At 38.3% G+C, this 17,554-nt stretch overlaps 1 protein-coding gene across 1 annotated transcript in view; it reads right to left on the bottom strand.

The window, feature by feature from the left end:
• FAF1 (Fas associated factor 1) overlaps nt 1-17,554 on the bottom strand; it is a 171,291-nt gene that overhangs the window by 62,632 nt on the left and 91,105 nt on the right. The window contains exons 9-12 of the mRNA XM_081010831.1: nt 8,327-8,422; nt 7,651-7,777; nt 6,826-6,889; nt 4,065-4,146 (exon numbers count right to left, since the gene is read on the bottom strand). Of these exons, the coding sequence (XP_080866957.1) occupies nt 4,065-4,146; nt 6,826-6,889; nt 7,651-7,777; nt 8,327-8,422 (369 nt within the window). The remainder of the gene's footprint in view (nt 1-4,064; nt 4,147-6,825; nt 6,890-7,650; nt 7,778-8,326; nt 8,423-17,554) is intronic.

Genomic DNA, 17,554 nt, shown 5'->3' on the forward strand with positions numbered 1-17,554 from the left:
GCTTCCAGGAAGAACACATTTTTTTCTGTGGTGGTGCCCAACCTTGGAATGCCATCTGTAAAGAGGCACACCTAGCACTGAAATTACAATATTGTTGGCACCAATAGACCTTCCTATCTACTCTTGCATCTTTGAACCTGGCAGTAGCATGTGGAAGGCATGCACATATATAAGAAATGTGAAAAGATAACTCATATATAATAGCCATAACTTACAGATCATTTAAAGGTGGATTTAGTTAAATTCATGTTTGAATTAGTACACCTACAGTATTCTATAACATACCAACAATAAACTAGGGAAAAATAAACTTAGTTCATATGTGTGTGTTTTTTTTAAAGAACTATATAGGTATCACTAAGACTCCTAACATGAATTTCTTTTCAGTAATTTTTAGTAAATTTTCAAATTTCCATTATAGCCATCCATTCAACAACTTTCCTCCCTACCCTTCCAAGGTTCTTTTAATTTGTCCAACATTCCTGCATAATTTTGTAAATCCATCTAATTCATTTTCCCATCTTACATACCTATTAAATATATTATACTGTTGAATTTACCTTAATACTGACACCGTTTTCAATTGTACACAATTATTTTCAGCAAAAAATTCCCACTCCTCTTTAAATACCTGTTCTTCTTGCTCTCTTATTCTACTTGTTAGACCTGCTAACTCTGCATATTCTATCATCTTAAGTTGCTAATACGCCTTGCAATGGACCTCCCTCACCTGCCATTTTTGAGCTAACAAGATCTGAGCCGTTGCATACATTAAAAAGTTTTTCTGACGCCTGGGTACCTCTGTCTGAACCATTCCTAACAGGAATGCCTCTGTTTTTTTGGGAATGTTGTTTTAAACTTTTTTTTAAATCTCATTATATATCATTTCCCAATATTCTTTAACTTTTTTGCATGCCCACCACATATGGAAAAAGTTCCTTTCATTTCTTTACATTTCCAACACAAATCCGATTCCGCTTATACATCTTAGCCAGTGTTCGAGGTGCATTTTCAGGCAGGGAATTTCATTAGTGTGAGCAGTTTCTGTGCTCTGGGAGCAGTACTACGCCTAATATCTCAGATTAAAGCTGCAGAGAGGAAGGAAAGGAGGATCTTTTTATGCCTTCCCACTTCCAGTCACTCTCTGGAAAAGAAAGCCTCTTAATAAAATTGGGGGGTGGGCAGGGGAAAGACTAGACCATGTGAAAAATGAACATAATATTTTAGCTGCAGTTCATTCCTTTTAAGCCTTGTATTCTTGTTATAAGACAAAAAATTCAGTTGTTGCACCCATGACCTAGGTTTAAGGTGCCCTTTAGCTTCTAGCTTTCATATGTCAGTTTCTAACACTGATCTTAGTTAATCTACTCAGGGTTAGATACCATCTATGAATCATTTTCATGTATTCTCTTTCAACGTGTAGCATGCAGTAAATTTCATTCTTTCTTCCAGAGTTTCTTCCAAAGGTTTAGTTCTATATTATAGGTAAAGGTAAAGGGACCCCTGACCATTAGGTCCAATCGTGGCCGACTCTGGGGTTGCGGCGCTCATCTCGTTTTATTGGCCAAGGGAGCCGGCGTATAGCTTCTGGGTCATGTGGCCAGCATGACTAAGCCGCTTCTGGCAAACCAGAGCAGCGCACGGAAACGCCGTTTTACCTTCCCGCCAGAGCGGTACCTATTTATCTACTTGCACTTTGAGGTGCTTTCGAACTGCTAGGTTGGCAGGAGCAGGGACCGAGCAACGGGAGCTCACCCCGTCGCGGGGATTCGAACCGCAGACCTTCTGATCGGCAAGTCCTAGGCTCTGTGGTTTAACCCACAGCGCCACCCGCGTCCCAACGTTCTATATTATACCCTATATCAATTGCCCAGTGGGTCACCGAGGCTTTAACCAGCTTGTCTTTTGTTTCCCATTCCAATAATTGCTTATACATTTTAGACAATAATTTTTCATTATTCTGCAATAACTCTCTTTCAAATTGTGAGCTTTTCTCCAAAATTCAATTTTTCTTATCTAGTTTAAACATATCATATAATTCAGGGGCCAGCAAACTTTTTCAGCAGGTCCACTGTCCCTCAGAACTTGTGGGGGGCCGGACTATATTTTGAAAAATTAATAATGAACGAATTCCTATGCCCCACAAATAACCCAGAGGTACATTTTAAATAAAAGCACACATTCTGCTCATGTAAAAACACCAGGCAGGCCCCACAAATAACCCAGAGATGCATTTTAAATAAAAGGACACATTCTACTCATGTAAAAGCACGCTGATTCCTGGACCGTCTGTGGGCTGGATTTAGAAGTTGATTGGGCTGGATCCGGCCCCCAGGCCTTAGTTTGCCTACCCATGATATAACTGATAATACTGTAACCAATCAGTAACTTGGCTCTGCTTCTAACATGAATGTTAGGAAGGATAAATTATGAGAGAGTCACAATATGTATGCAGGAGAAGACGATCTTTTTGAAATTGGGAAATAACACATTTTCAGTAACTATCTTTTAAAAAAGAGATCACAATGTCTCTTCATCAATAAATAAATAAATAAATAAGCAAGCTACTACGTGTATACCAAGTACATAAGAAAAGTACAATTTCTGATAACCAAAACCTTTCATTAACTTTCTATTTTATTCATATATATATAGAGAGAGAGTTTATCCTTATTCATATTCACAAAAACTGCTAGATGTTTTCCTCACAAAGGATAAACAAAGTACAAAGAAACTAGTTCTTGCTCTGGAGCTGAAGCTGAGTTTTTACAGAACACCTTCTGCTCAGACAACTTAAAATTCCCCAAGAAAAAGGACAAGGTCTACACACACTCTTGGCTGCAAAGTGCTCTCAAATTAAATCAGTTTGAAGTGGTTTTCATTAAGATGGATTGAGTGTGGCATCGTGAGAAACACTTTATAAAATGTAGTGTTTTACTTAGTGATTAACTATATACCAGTTGATGAAGCTCCCTAAATCCTTCGTAATCCGACCACTCCAATAAACATTTAATGAGCATATAAATTCAAAAAGCCTAGCAGAGGATTTAAACCTTCAATCTTGTTTTTATTTACTCTTCCAACTCAATTTCTCACTTCAAGTTAAGAATGCTATTGCTTCAAAGTCGTCTGTTGCCCTGGTAAAATTAAGTGCCCTCTGCAGCTCAGTTTAGAACATATGGTTTCAGATTTCAATTATTTTAGAAGTAAAGTATATATTTTAGAAATTGTATTTTAAAAAAACATTACTACTTCCTAATAACTACTCTTAAGGAAATCCTCCCATTAGGAAATGAATGAAATTAGGAAATAATGTAAAATTGTAAGAGAGTTTGATCCTTTTAAACTTGTTATTCAGTTACTTGATACATTGGTCTGGTTCAAGTGTCTCTGTGGTTTAATGTGAACAAAAAAAGTCCCCACTTCACCGCTCTTCCACTCCTGCTGGAGCATATTGGGAGCGACTACCCACAAGCCTTGGCTCCTTATGTCATTTGAATCCAAGCTTGTGGTTTGTTTTTCTAACAACTCACCCTTATTGCCCATAGCAAAGGCATTGTATCCAATATTGCTGCTTCACCTGAGCAGCAGACTTCCAGTTGTGCAATGGATGTTCCCCCTCCTCTCACCCGTGCATCATCAAAATCTATTCCAGAGACCCTCCAGAGCAGATTTTGGGTATGTGTGGGGAAAGGCGGAAGGCCCTGATCATGCAATCAGAACTCCACTGACATAGTATCGGATACAACACTTGTGTTGTTCTTGGCTTGCCACTTGTAGTTTGAGGAAAATAACCACTAGGGTTCAAACAACATGACAAGCCAAGGTTTATGATTCGCCGCTTCCAGCGTGGCATAGTCGGAAGTAGGGGCGAAAGTAAAGTAGGGATGTCTGACCAGAATGCGTTGCTGCTTGTTCATGTTAAGCCACAGTTAAACATTAACTATGCTTCAATGTGACATGCAAACATAACCAATTTTGGAACTAACTACTGCAATAGTTAATCAGTGTAGGAAGTGGCCAGAAAGGCATTTTAGACAGTATAGTATTAAAAATGTACTTACATCTCTGGCTTTTCCATAGAAAGCCTCTTGAAAAGCAGCCTCTAATGATCCAATAAAAAACACTGGATGGCAGTCACCATATCTGTGTGAATACCAAAATGTTTCAATTAAAAAAAAACATTTTTTAAAAAATTAAATGGGTTGCAGCACTTTAAGATTTTATTATTATTATTATTATTTTTTACAAAAACACAGAATAACTACATTTTCTAGGAAGCAATATTTAAAACATTTTATTTGCATTCAACACTTCAGGTCAACACACCACAATATATTTCAGGCATATACACATTTTTCATTTCTGTATAGATAAAATTGTTATCTATCAAACTGAGAGCTACCAGGGCCAGAAATGCAACTCTGAGATACAGAAGACTGACACTGAGAGCAGTCTCAAGTAAATGACTTTGGCATGCCTGAAATGTAAACGTTATCAATCTTATACTTAGTGTAAAACTTTAAGTTAAGTGATAGAATGCCAGCAATAAAAAAATGATGCCACAAAAATCAATTTCTGTTCTTATTTGTTCATTTGTCTTCCAAGGGACAATGGGAAGACCTTCGCAGGAACAGGCCAGTGTTGGTAGCATAAACAGAAACTTATAGAGGAAGGGAGGGAGGGGTTTCTAAATGACACAAATGGAGAGCTGCTCTCCATGAGGCATTTGCAGAGGTTTGCCCTTTGCTTGTTACCCAAAATAGCAGATAGCATAAGTACTTCCTGCCACACCTCTGACCATATGAAGTTGCTCAGAATAACAAAGCTTCAAAATCAAAACTCACAAGTTTGAGCCACTAAAGTTCCCATGGTAGAGCTAACTGCACGAAACTGCATTAGCTACAAGAACAATTTGTAGAGTAAATAGTATTGTCTCCTCACCTTCCGTAACTGCATTAAGTTTATTCATAGCCATTCGACCCAGCCTCAGTTAACTATATTTACTTCCCTTTCTTCCTAATCTGGAATCGGATGGAAAAATATCCTCAACAGGATGTTAAACTATTCCACTGCTCACTGAAAGCAGAGAAATTCAAAAGGTAAAATAAGACTTGTCCTTTTGAAGGTACTGGGCAATAGGAATATCGAAAAGTGCAGAAATGGAAAACTTGATCCTACGGGCAGCTGGATCCTACTCAAAAACCACCCTTTGAAATGCCTTCCACCAAAACCAACACTGTCAGTCTTGTAATGGCTGCTGGAGATAGGCACCTAAGAACAGTTCTCAAAAGCTGAGCTGCGTGGCTTAGGAAGCTGCCTTATGTGGAATGATACCATGGACTGGCAGTGGCTCTCTGAGGTTTCATTCCCATCTGTACCTGGAGATGCACAATACACATCAGGAGGCTTAGTTTGGTCAGTATCGAGTATACGCTTTCAGAGTTAACACAAAATACATTATTTCTGGTAAATGAGCCACCATAACTGCTAGAGCATGCATCCCCAAACTCGGCCCTCCAGATGTTTTGGGACTATAACTCCCATCATCCCTAGCTAACAGGACCAGTGGTCAGAGATGATGGGAACTGTAGTCACAAAACATCTGGAGGGCCGAGTTTGGGGGTGCCTGCGCTAGAGAGTCGTGAAAATTTGTATCTCAGGCTTTTTAGACACGTCTACCCATGTACTATCTGAAACCAGGGGCGAATTGGTTGCCAGACGGTTCCCCACCCCCAGCTCTCCTACTCCACTAGGAGAGTCACACCCCCTTGTGCAGATTGCCATAATAAGGAAACAGGACATTAGGTAGAATATGAGTGCACCGACCCTACATTCAAACCATGCACATTTGTGAACCTTTCTCCTGCGTAAGATTGTGGCCTGTCCGTGGGGCATACAGAGGTCTGAGTATACCTAGCTCTAGATCACTGTTCCCTTTAGTCTTTCATTCAGCCATTCCATACCACACACATAAACTTATTAGATAATCTTTTTTTAAAAAAACCCATGGTGTATTACTTTATTTATTTATTTATATCTATTTATTTATTAAATTTGCAAAGCGCCCTATACCCGCAGGTTTCAGGGCAGTTCACAGGATAAAAATCGGAATATAAAACCACAAAATACATAACCAAAATGAAAACAGAAAGAACCTAGTAGCACACACACCCCTCAAAAAACCCCCACATTTTTAAAGGGCATAGGTCGGATGTCAATCAACCAAAGGCCTGGTTAAAAAGGAATGTTTTTCCCTGATGGCTAAACGTATATAATGAAGGCGCCAGGCAAACCTCCCCGGGGAGAGCATTGCACAGACAGGGAGCAACTGCAGAAAAGGCCCATTCTGGACCTCTTGTGGAGGAGGCACGTGAAGGACCTCCGGTTCATATGGAAAGAGGCGGTCCTTGAGGTATTGCGAAAAAATACATATTGGAAACGTCAAAAGAATCTCACAATCGTGTGTTATGAATTAAATGTTTCAATAATTCCATCCTGAATGAGAGCTCTCTGCTGCAAAAAAACCCACTGCAGGCTGGCTTATGGTTTAGAGTAGCTGCGAACTTAGGAAGAGTATGCAAAGGAAAAGTGTGTGGTTGGATATTTAGAGAAGCTAAAGGGTTTACAGTTGGGAGGCTCAATGTAGAGAAGCAGGTCGCATTTTAAGTTTAAAAATAAATTTCCTAAAGAAATCTGACAACTTCGGGATTCAAATATCATAAGATTCTTATCACTACCACATTTTTCCCAAATGCTTTGTAAAAATATAAGTCACATTCATGAACCATAGATGCAGAAATTATGCACAATTACAAGTCTAACCTTGAAGAAAATTCTGCTGTGAATTGTAATAAGGCATCTCCTTCATTTTCAGCATTTTCTGGCACTAAAGAAAGGAAGGAAAATAGTACATAGTATAGTATAGTATAGTATAGTATAGTATAGTATAGTATAGTATAATTATCCATAGAATAGTATTCATATTATATTTTTTGAAAACATTGCCTTTACTATTTTCTTTAATTTTACATATGCATTTATTCAAATAACTTTTAATAACCCTTAATGAAGAGAACAGTAATAATATGGCCCTTTGGGCATATGGAATTTGTGACCAGTTCTAGGAAGATGAAGATGATAAAAACAACGTATCGGTTTTTGCATGTGACAGTATTATTATTGCAACAATAAAATTAGAATCTTATAAGCCATCTTATAACTGTTGTTATACTATATTTCAGTGTTTTTTCTTTGAAATATTTTACACAAGTATTTGTATAGCTTTTGTTCTAGTTCTAGAATAACGATAAATCTTAGTAATATTTCAAAGAAAAAACATTGAAATATAGTAGGCTAGTAGATACAGCCCAGAAGTTAAGTTTTAAGTCTAAGAGAATTGATTTCTGGAGGCCTGAATCCAGAATTCATTTATACAGTCTTCATTTCTCAGGTCTCCCTTTTTAAGTCAGTTTTTTTTTTTTTTTAAGAGTTTATCACTGGATGTTGAAATACATTTATTGGAATATATCTCCAAAAAAACCTATCTGGTGGAACCAAAAGGAACCAAAGTTTGCTTTCTTTCCTATTGCTCAACTGTTGTCAGTACAATGTTACACTATTCACAGCATGAAGGATTGCATTACTTACTCATTGGAGATTTCCTCAATGCAGATGACGCCATTCCAAACATCTCTCCATCATCCACTCCAAATTCTGTGGCATCTTCAAAGTCATCTCCATCACTGTCACTAACCATATGTACATCTGTGCATTGCTAATTTAGTAAAAGCCATAGTTAAGAATAATGCAGAACAGATTTATATTTATAATATAATACTGTTTCAATATTAGTAGTTTCCCATATACAACTATAAAGACCATGCTGTTTGAAATTAAGAACCTTGGAGGAAATTCCCTATATATTTTGGCTTGAGAAAACTATTTTGTATAAATAGGATTGTAAATAGTGGATGTGTTCATACAACATGATAGACTGTGGTTTGTTGTGATGGCATGAGCCTAGTCTTCCCCTAGCTTTGTTGACTACCTCCTTCAGCCTAGCCAGGGAGAGTTTTCACTTCCATATTTTTTTTAATGAATTGCAGCTTGTCTTGTGATCCAAGTTCATCAAACTGTGGTTAATTTTAGCTATGGCTTGTTTGAAAAATCCGACTTCAGCACAGATTAGGCTATAGTAGAGTCAAAGTGAGTTTTGTGGGCAGTAACCGGAATACAAATGTGGCTTTCAGCATAGCTTGAAGGAGTGTCTGAATATCATATTTTGTGTGTGAAAAGGAAGAGGGAGGAAGGAGGTTGTGTTTACCTCTTCTGACTGTTCTCTGGTTTGTGCTGGTGAGGATCTTCTTCCAACTGTAAGTCGGTGGCAAGGATAAGAGACTCCTGATGCTGCTAGGGTCACCTAAAACACAGGATACATTGCTGCATCAACTATCAGATTTGGATAAACATGTTTCTTTCAGTGACTAAAACCAAACTGCAGTAGGCTTGAATGAACTGGAATAAAAAGATTGCAAAATTTAGAATTTACCCACAAGGAACGTTGTTATACAAAATGAAGCTAGAAAAAAGGATGCAATACTTGAGATCATTCCACAATATCCTTTCTTGACAAGATTTATTTTCAATATATCATTTCATTTCAATCCTCAAACTTCTACATCACGGCAAACAGTTAAAGCTACCTCATTATTGCTGTATAGCTGGTCAGCACTAAGCTCATGCACTTGACAAACTGGGAATCATTTACATTTCTCTTAACTAGTAGTGGACAGGCAAGGGGCAGGAAGAGGCCCTCACCACAGTTGTGGTAACTGAAGAAAGAACACAAAGCAGCTCAAACACCATCCAGCTAAGGAGCCAAGATAGCACTGAAGACAACAGATGGTTGGAGTCAAAGTACAAAGCAGGTGACTGAGTAGGTGTGGGCAGTTCCCATTATTAAGGTAATCTGACTCAGTTTTAGACCTCAGATTCCCAAAATCATTAACGGAGAGTCTATATAGAAGAAGTCAGACTATGAAAACTGAGCCAACTTGGAAGAGGCCTAAGTTATCGAGAGGGCGTGAGGAATTGATAAGGGGCTCTCACAAGAGTAAGAACACTTAGAAGCTGTGGAAACCTGTACCAATGTAGTAGAAAGTACCTTGCAAACATGTCTAGTCACTGTAAAAAATGCTGCTGACAACATATTTCTTCCCTTAACACAGACTATAGAGGTTTCCTTTGTGAAGGAAACCTGTAATATGGATAAAGGACCAAAGGGTAACTCAGTTGTACATCTCAGTTTGTGAATATGGCCTGATCTCAGAAAGTAGAGACTACTTTGCTATATTTTGTGCACTAAAAGGTCAAGGCAGTATTGAAAAATATGCAGATTACATTTAAATTTGTCCAATAGTTGAGAGTTTTAAAATCTTTATTCGCTTTAGAAGAATAACAACAGAGTTACATCTACATTTCTCCCCCGCTCCATCAACTGACACAGAGCCTTCTTGATTAATAAGCAGCTATGCAAACATGTCCCTGCAGGGTAAAAATACACATATTGTCAAAACTGAATAAACAGTAACTGATGTGTATTTTCTATAACAATTTAAAATGTATTGGCTAAATGTCTGTATTTTTAAAAAATGTGAAGGAAGTTCTACTTTCCAAGTCACTGTGGTGGCTAAAAAAGTCTTATCCAAAGCCTAGCAAGTATGCTAGAAATACTCTTATTTATTTTTATCCTCAAGTCAGGGTGTTTTTAATCACTTATGTGCTAGAATTCATAAAAGCCTTAATTTGCTTCAGGTTAAAGCAAGCTGATTAAGTGTGCTAGCTAACCAAGTGAGTGTTGACCTGCCTGGACTAGCCTGCTGCCACATTCTTGTAGCAAGGTTAAATAGCAGTTTAGTCACAATTTTAAAATCACAGAGTTAAAAGGAAATGACTCTTTTGGAATAAATGAAATATTAAAGCAGACATTCAGGTCAAGCTCAATTATCAGTGAAACTCTTTCATACATAAAACAGAATCTACGCTTGCCTTTGTAATGCTGGCACTGCCATTTTATATCACATGCTTCATTCAGTATTGAACATAGTAGTGGGGAGGGGGAGTAACATCTGTTTATATACCTAAGCTCTCACTAAGGAGCGCACTAAAGAAAAGGTGACTAATGCCAAATAGAGGTTTGGTGGTAGCAAACGAACTAGATCCAAGGGTCTCATGATAGATGGCTTCCTCCCAATTAAAGCTGGATAAATGGGTTAGAATATTAGGTAAGGAAAGTCAGACATTGAGAACATGATGCTGGCCGTTTGCTTTCTCATGTTCAATAATATTAAAACATAGCTCAGGGTGGGATTTTATATAGCTCAAAATCAATGAGAGGTTTTCTTATCTAGCTGAGCATGTTGTAGAAATGGACGTGAGAAGGCCACCATACTGGTCTCTTAGGGGGAAATAATAATAAATATTCTGTGCTAAAACTAGATGCAAGATGGAAAAACAGGCTGCTGAAGAGGCCAGGGGCCATCTTGGCTGAGAGTCCTGGAAGAACTGCTCCCTGCCTTGCTGGCCTTTTCCCACTTAGCGTTGGAGGGCAGGACCCTGACTGACTCCAGCTACAAAAGCTGAGGCTGCTGAAGAAGTGAGATACCATCTTAGCTGTCTCTTAGTGCAGACCCAGGTCATCAAGTCTGAACTCCACAGCCACCATCAACCATCATTGGCAGGATTGGCAGCAATAGCAGCAGATATGCTCTATGCTCAACATTTTATTCTCTTTTTACTTTACCTTTTATATTAGACTTCCTTCAGCAATGTTTTCTATATAAACATGATGGGGGAGATATGCCAGGCCAAAGTGAACAAGAATATTAATAGGTCTGTGCTGTTTAAATTCTTAAAGCTAGCAAACAGATTTGGGTTTCTATGCTGGCACGACTAAAGGCAGCAATTAACTCTTGTCACTCAAAAAAGCATGAAATTTCACTGAAATTATTTCAAAATTAACAAAAACATTTTGGGTTTATTCTTAAACCCTTGATAACACCAGTAAAACTAGCACAACTAACAACCAATTAGTTTTATCTTTTCACAGGAAATGAACTATTTTCCTTTTGTATACAACACATAATATGTCAGGCATTAAATCTTTTTTTTAAAAAAAATTAAACACTAACTGGATGGTGGAAAAAAATCACAAGGGTGGAGTGTGTTCACGTTCCACTAGCACCAATGCTTACTTTATCCCTTCATAAAGTGCTGCTGAGATAATTACTGCTGACAGATTTATTCAAGGTTCATTTCACTTTTTCTCTAGGTTTTTTTCTAGTTAGAAGTGCAGCAGAGCCCATGGGAAGATCCACCCCTCACACCTGTTAAGTTTCTTCATGTTACTAGGGCCAGTTTAGACATGTCACTTTGAATTAGCATTGTACAGGGGCACTAAGTGTGACAATTACTTATCACAGGTTTAACCTTGGAAGGGAAGAGAGGAGGGGAGGAGAAAAGTTTCTAATTCAAGTCCGAGAACAGTGTCCGAATACGTAATTTAAGCCCTTTAATACAGGTTGCATGAAATTCATTCCAAGACTCATAAAAAGGTTCCCATGGCAGGTTTCCAAACAAGGATGCAGATTACTATAAAGGGCACATCTACAGTTACAATGTATTTGATTTTAGAAAAATAAAATTTAGAAAGGAAAATATTTTCACTGAAGACAATGGCCTGCTGTTGAAAACTTAAGAAAACATTGATAGCTGCTCTTTTTATTTTTCCTTGAAGTTTTCCTTCCTGTATTCTGAAGTCACATACACTAAACTCCAAACTCAAGCCATGCTTGGGGTCTGTATGTGCACCTGATAAAGGAGAATCCCTCTTTGAGGTCTGCTGTTATGAAAGTGTCAGGAGTTTTTTTGATTTCAGTTTCTTCAAGGCACCAGCATGCATATTAGTAAAATAAAAGGCTAAATCAACTCATAGGAAGACAAAGAAGACTCTTAAAGTATTCAGATTCTTCAACTTTTTGAAAGGGTAACAATGCAATCCAAAGCATGTTTAGTGAATAGTAAATTCTGCTAAGCTGAATAGAACTTGCTCCCAAGGTAAGTGTGCATAGGATTGCAGTCTAAGTATTGTTTTAGAAAAAGCAATGGCTACTGCAGACATTGTAGAAGACTAGCAAGAAGATTTATCCCTACCTCTTCAATTTGCAAGTGCCATTTGAAACACACCCTTCAAAATCCCTTCAAACAGTCATTTACAGTGGTACCTCTGGTTAAGAACTTAATTTGTTCCGGAGGTCCATTCTTAACCTGAAACTGTTCTTAACCTGAGGTACCACTTTAGCTAATGGGGCCTCCCACTGCTGCTGCGCCGCCAAGAGCACAATTTCTGTTCTCATCCTGAGGTAAAGTTCTTAACCTGAGGTACTACTTCTGGGTTAGCGGAGTCTGTAACCTGAAGCGTATGTAACCTGAAGCGAATTTAACCCAAGGTACCACTGTATATACATCATTATATATGCAGTAATCATAGGAGTACTCATAAGAGAGAAGCAAGTGTCCAGACAACATTACAGTGAGATCACAGTACACAGTACACAGTACGGTGTATTTTTTGTCTATGGACTCCAATAAAGCTGCATGTGTGAGAGATAACAAGTGGATAGTCAAACATGGGATAGTGTACAGTGTCACAGAGCTGCCAGGCAAGTACAGGTCATCCACAGGGCAGGAAGAACATGAGGCATGAAATGCAATTTCTAGCCTCTCGCTCTGGATCCCTCCCAAGCAGATGAAGGCTATGTTGAAGGGGTGGACTCCTCCTCTTGGCCTGTCAGACCCATTGCTCAGCAACATGCAGGACTCTCCTAGAGTCAGAGGGGGAGGAGCATCAGCAGGACTGGGACTGTCCTGCTGGGTAGCAAAGGCAACCTCTGACTCCTCTCTATCTGAATCTGCATTTACACTGCGACTCTCCGCCTCTAGCCCTGTCCTGGAAGGGCCTCCTTCTTCTGATCACCCTTGATCGCTCAAAACTCTTGCTTCTAGCACCTCCCAGCTCATCCCTTTCCCAGACTGCTCCTCAGTGTCCCACCACCACAATCCAGGGTCTTAGTCATCTTCTTCCATGTCCTTCCTGCGGGGTTCTTGTGCAGTTGGCGCCCACCACTCTTCCTCATCCAGCTAGTTCCTGACATACATGTCTGTATAATCACAGACCTTTTCTTAACATGGTTGTGAACTGCCCTGAAATCTGTGGATGAAGGATGTTAACATCCTTTAAGCCTTACATAGTTATAGGCCTGGACTGGGAGATGAGGGAGGGGAGTTTGGCCAGTTTCCCTACTTTAGGAGTGGACGTGGCGAGCAGAGCTAGAAAAAGTACTGAAGCTTTATACCTTTCCCCCACCTTGTCTATCAAATTGACAGGTTTTCAGCTAATTACTTAAAAACACCTCAGGGAATATTTTGTTTAATGGGGGGTGTCTTTAAAAGTTAAAAATCCCCTGCCATAAACAAATGCACAACTACATACGATATTTGGAAGCTGAGGGAAAATACAAACTTAAGAATGGAACATGAAGAGGTATCATCTGCCATGAGGCTAATCATGGCTCACAAGTTAATTCGTTTTCACAAATACTTTCTTCCTGTTGGACATTCTCTCCCTCTCAACCCAGGCCAACTGAAAGCATTCTGAATTATGCCTTAATATGTCTAGTTCAGGCAGAGAAAATACTTTCCCATCATATTGATCTTAATGTGCTCTGACAAAGCAACAGTACATTAACTTCATGTTTGCCACAACCTGCACTCTGCAATTTAGCAAATGCCCTTTACTCATAGGCTAGCAACAACACATTTCCCAATTTTCCAGTTTCTTCAGCATTATTTCCTCTTATAACACAGAAGTTAAAACATATCAATGAAAAATAGCTCAAATTGTTTTGTTAATTCATACACCTGTGAAAAGGAAGCTCTCTGATCCAAAATACATGTAAATTGCCTAAAGCAAATGAATAAACCAAAACCTCCAAAAGCAGCACTGCAATTCATAAAAACTGCTTAATAAAAATAACTGAATCACAGCATGGTGCTAGATTGAGAAAATCATAAACCTAACTCTTCAGGTATTCCCCAACAGATCATGAATCATCTGTATCAGAAATTGTCATATTTATAGCAGTGTGACTCACAGCATATGAGGTTTCTTTTATAGATGAAGGGTAGAATTTTATCAACTTTCACAGTCTAACATATAGCTAAATTTGTGCTTCATAAACCACGTAAAGCTGTAGAGCTTTCCAATAACCACATGAAAGTACAGCTGGATAAAAGGTGACAGTTTTACTCAATGTGCTGTTTCTGATAACAATTGTAGAAGAAATTCCTATAGTCTTGTTTCATTTAAAAGACACCCGTTGCACAGGGCCAGTCCCAGCTTACAGAATCATACTAATATTTAATTATCTTAGGACCCAAACTTCCATGACATAGATTAAGGGTCCTGGGGTACTAGATCTCTCTGTCAAATCTACCCTGCAGCTTCAACATTATTGAGAAAGATGATGATAAAACCACCTATTTCAGGATCAGCTAAATTTTATTCAATGATGATGATTTTATGTAATGATGGCAATACATTTTGAGCTTCTATAGAGCACAAGAGAAAAGAGGATTTGTAATCTATAACCTGATACAAGAAGACAGAGGGAGAGGAAGAAAGGAAGTCTGAAGTAAATGGGGAAATAATATAAGGTGGTAGTCAACTAAGTTTAACTTAAGAGTAGACCTATTGAAATTAATGAGCATGACAAAGTTTGTTCCATTAACTTCAGTGGAGCTATTATGAATAAAACTAAGTTGATTATTTCAGTTACTCATACTTAGAGCTTCGTGACAGAAGGACATGGGAATTTGACAGTTCTTCTAATAATAAAATAGGTAACACAATATAAGGTAGCAGGTTTTTTACTGATTACTGCACTCTGCTTATCCAAAGCAAAAAACTCTAGAATCTTGAATCTATTTTGTATTCACAAAGATTATCAACCAACCACTTGGCATGACAATGGTCTGTGGTGGGATGCCATTTATCTCACTGCATTAGAAAACCAGGGATGGCAAACAAAAGAATGGCTGGATATTTTTTCAGTGCTATATAATTCCTTGGCAAACTCCAAGCAGTTGTGTTACCAACTGATGGATCCAACAAATTATTCCAACTCTAATGGGCTTTCTGGGGTCCATTTTTTTCTTCATGATATAATTATTCATGAAACTAGCCTCAAACATAATGAGATTTTTGCACTGTTGGCCTGCCAAAACGCATGGAGCTAGTGGCTTTTTATAAACAAAAATGTATGGCAACAGGTAATTTGCCCCACATTCATTTTGTTTTACATAAAGGTCCTTCACCCTTCAAAATGCATATTCTACTAAAATGACTAAAAGCATCTACACGTAAAGATCACTACGCCTTGCATGATAGCTACCCATTGCCAATATTATAAAGGTTAAAATATGCCAGTTGGTCAAAATAGCTCTTTTAATATTCAGAGCGGTCTAGGGTTTTTTCTAGACATCAAATAAAAAATGCATTAGTTTTATAATTGTACAAGACTGTGTGTAAAGTTTTCCTAATTTAGTAAACCAACATTTCAGCAACAATAAACATTATTTCTTACAATATCTTTGCTCTCTACCTTACATCAAGTTAATAAGTTTCCTCAACCACTATATCCTGCTTATGATCATCTCCCAAAATTATTTCTTTTGTTTTACTTATTTAACAATGTAGGGCATCAACACTTTAAACACTTTAAATTGAGATGAAAGCAACAGAAATATGGTGGCTTTCCATCATCACAGCAAGTTACTGTATAGAGATTCTGTTTTTCAACATAATGTCCTGACACATGACTAATGTGCCAGGACATTAGTCATGGAAGGCCAGTCCATGAACTATTAAGTATTTATGGACAAGAGATTTCTGCTTTAGGTGGTACAAAAATAATACTGATGGGTTCTCTTAAAGAAACCAGAAATCAATGGACTATTGAACTGTTCCCCTCTTTTTACACTTCAGAGACTTTAGTACAACCCAATGTATCTCCAAACAATTCTGACTTCTGGTCCACAGAGCCATATGAGGCTCATCCAAAATCTATCCTCTTACATTTTCAGGAACTCTTTCATTCAAATCTAGAACCCTTAATATCTGCCAGCTGAAATTATGTTTTTACCATCCATGTAGACAGGCTTCCTCAACCTCGGCCCTCCAGATGTTTTTGGCCTACAACTCCCATGATCCCTAGCTAGCAGGACCAGTGGTCAGGGATGATGGGAAATATAGTCTCAAAACATCTCATATATTAGTGAACACATTGGCCCTAAGTATCCAGTATAGAATTTGGTTACAAAATCAAGATTCTTAATTTTCATTGTAAAATCTAGTTCCAGACGTCATAGTTGTAAATGTAAGGTTTAACACACAAAGGCACTAGAATGCCTTACATGGGTGCCTGATACCCTTGCAGGCAAAGCAAAGGGCATTGTACGAACTGATCATCTTTCTTTACATACGCAGGTCAGAAAGCTGGAAATGCACAGAGCCAGGAACCCCTCAGCTGATGAGAAGCAAGAAGCCCACTGCTTGCTTTCCTTCCGCTTGGGTCTTAAAGGCAGTGAGCCCAAAAATATACACACCCTGGACCCTACTCCCAACCCAATAAAGAAAATACAGCCACTATTAAACAAAGACCAATCACAAAGAGAAGAGAGTTTTAATTTAAAGCATTTGTCCCTATCATGTTTATAGAGAGTTAGGAACCCTAAGACTGGGACAGGGTGCCTTTTGTCATGGCATGCATAGAACTCTGGTTAACCTCAATTTGTTCCTGGGTCTACCTAAACATATATATTCGTATGCGTGGCTGTGGCTGTTATGTTTCAATTTGCAGGTTATGTTAATATAATGAACTTAATAGAAACTGAAGGCTACAGTGAAGTGTTAAATCCCTGCAGCAATATCAGTGAGTCACCCTTTGTCTAATAATTGCAAGCTCGGGCGTTCTTTTAATGAGTTTTGTGAATATGTCACCGTAGAGATGAAATAAACTATCATGTCTAAGGGGTATTATTTTCAATAACACAATTCAGAAACATTTCAACACATTCCACTTTGATTCATTAAATACTCCAACACTGAAAGAACAATCCCTAGGCACCAAGAAGCGGTCTGCAATGTAGCCAAAGATTAGAATACAGTTCTAGAGAACTGTCCATGTTAATAAGTAGACAGCTGAAGAAGAAGCACCCAACAACTCTATACTGGTAATTTTGTAAAGAAGGTTTATTTAAAAAGCCTATCATTAATTTAAAACGTACAGATTGTTTTATAGAATAAAACACAAATAACCCAATATTTCAATCAGGAGTACTGCCTTACCAGATGATGAATATTGTGTTTGTGAGGAGGGCCAAGCCAGGCAAGGAGCACAAAATATTGTCAATTAGTGGCTGGGCTGTGCACCGG

The sequence above is a fragment of the Podarcis pityusensis genome (assembly GCF_964106645.2).
Source record: "Podarcis pityusensis genome assembly, chromosome: 6".
NCBI classification, from domain to species: domain Eukaryota; kingdom Metazoa; phylum Chordata; class Lepidosauria; order Squamata; family Lacertidae; genus Podarcis; species Podarcis pityusensis.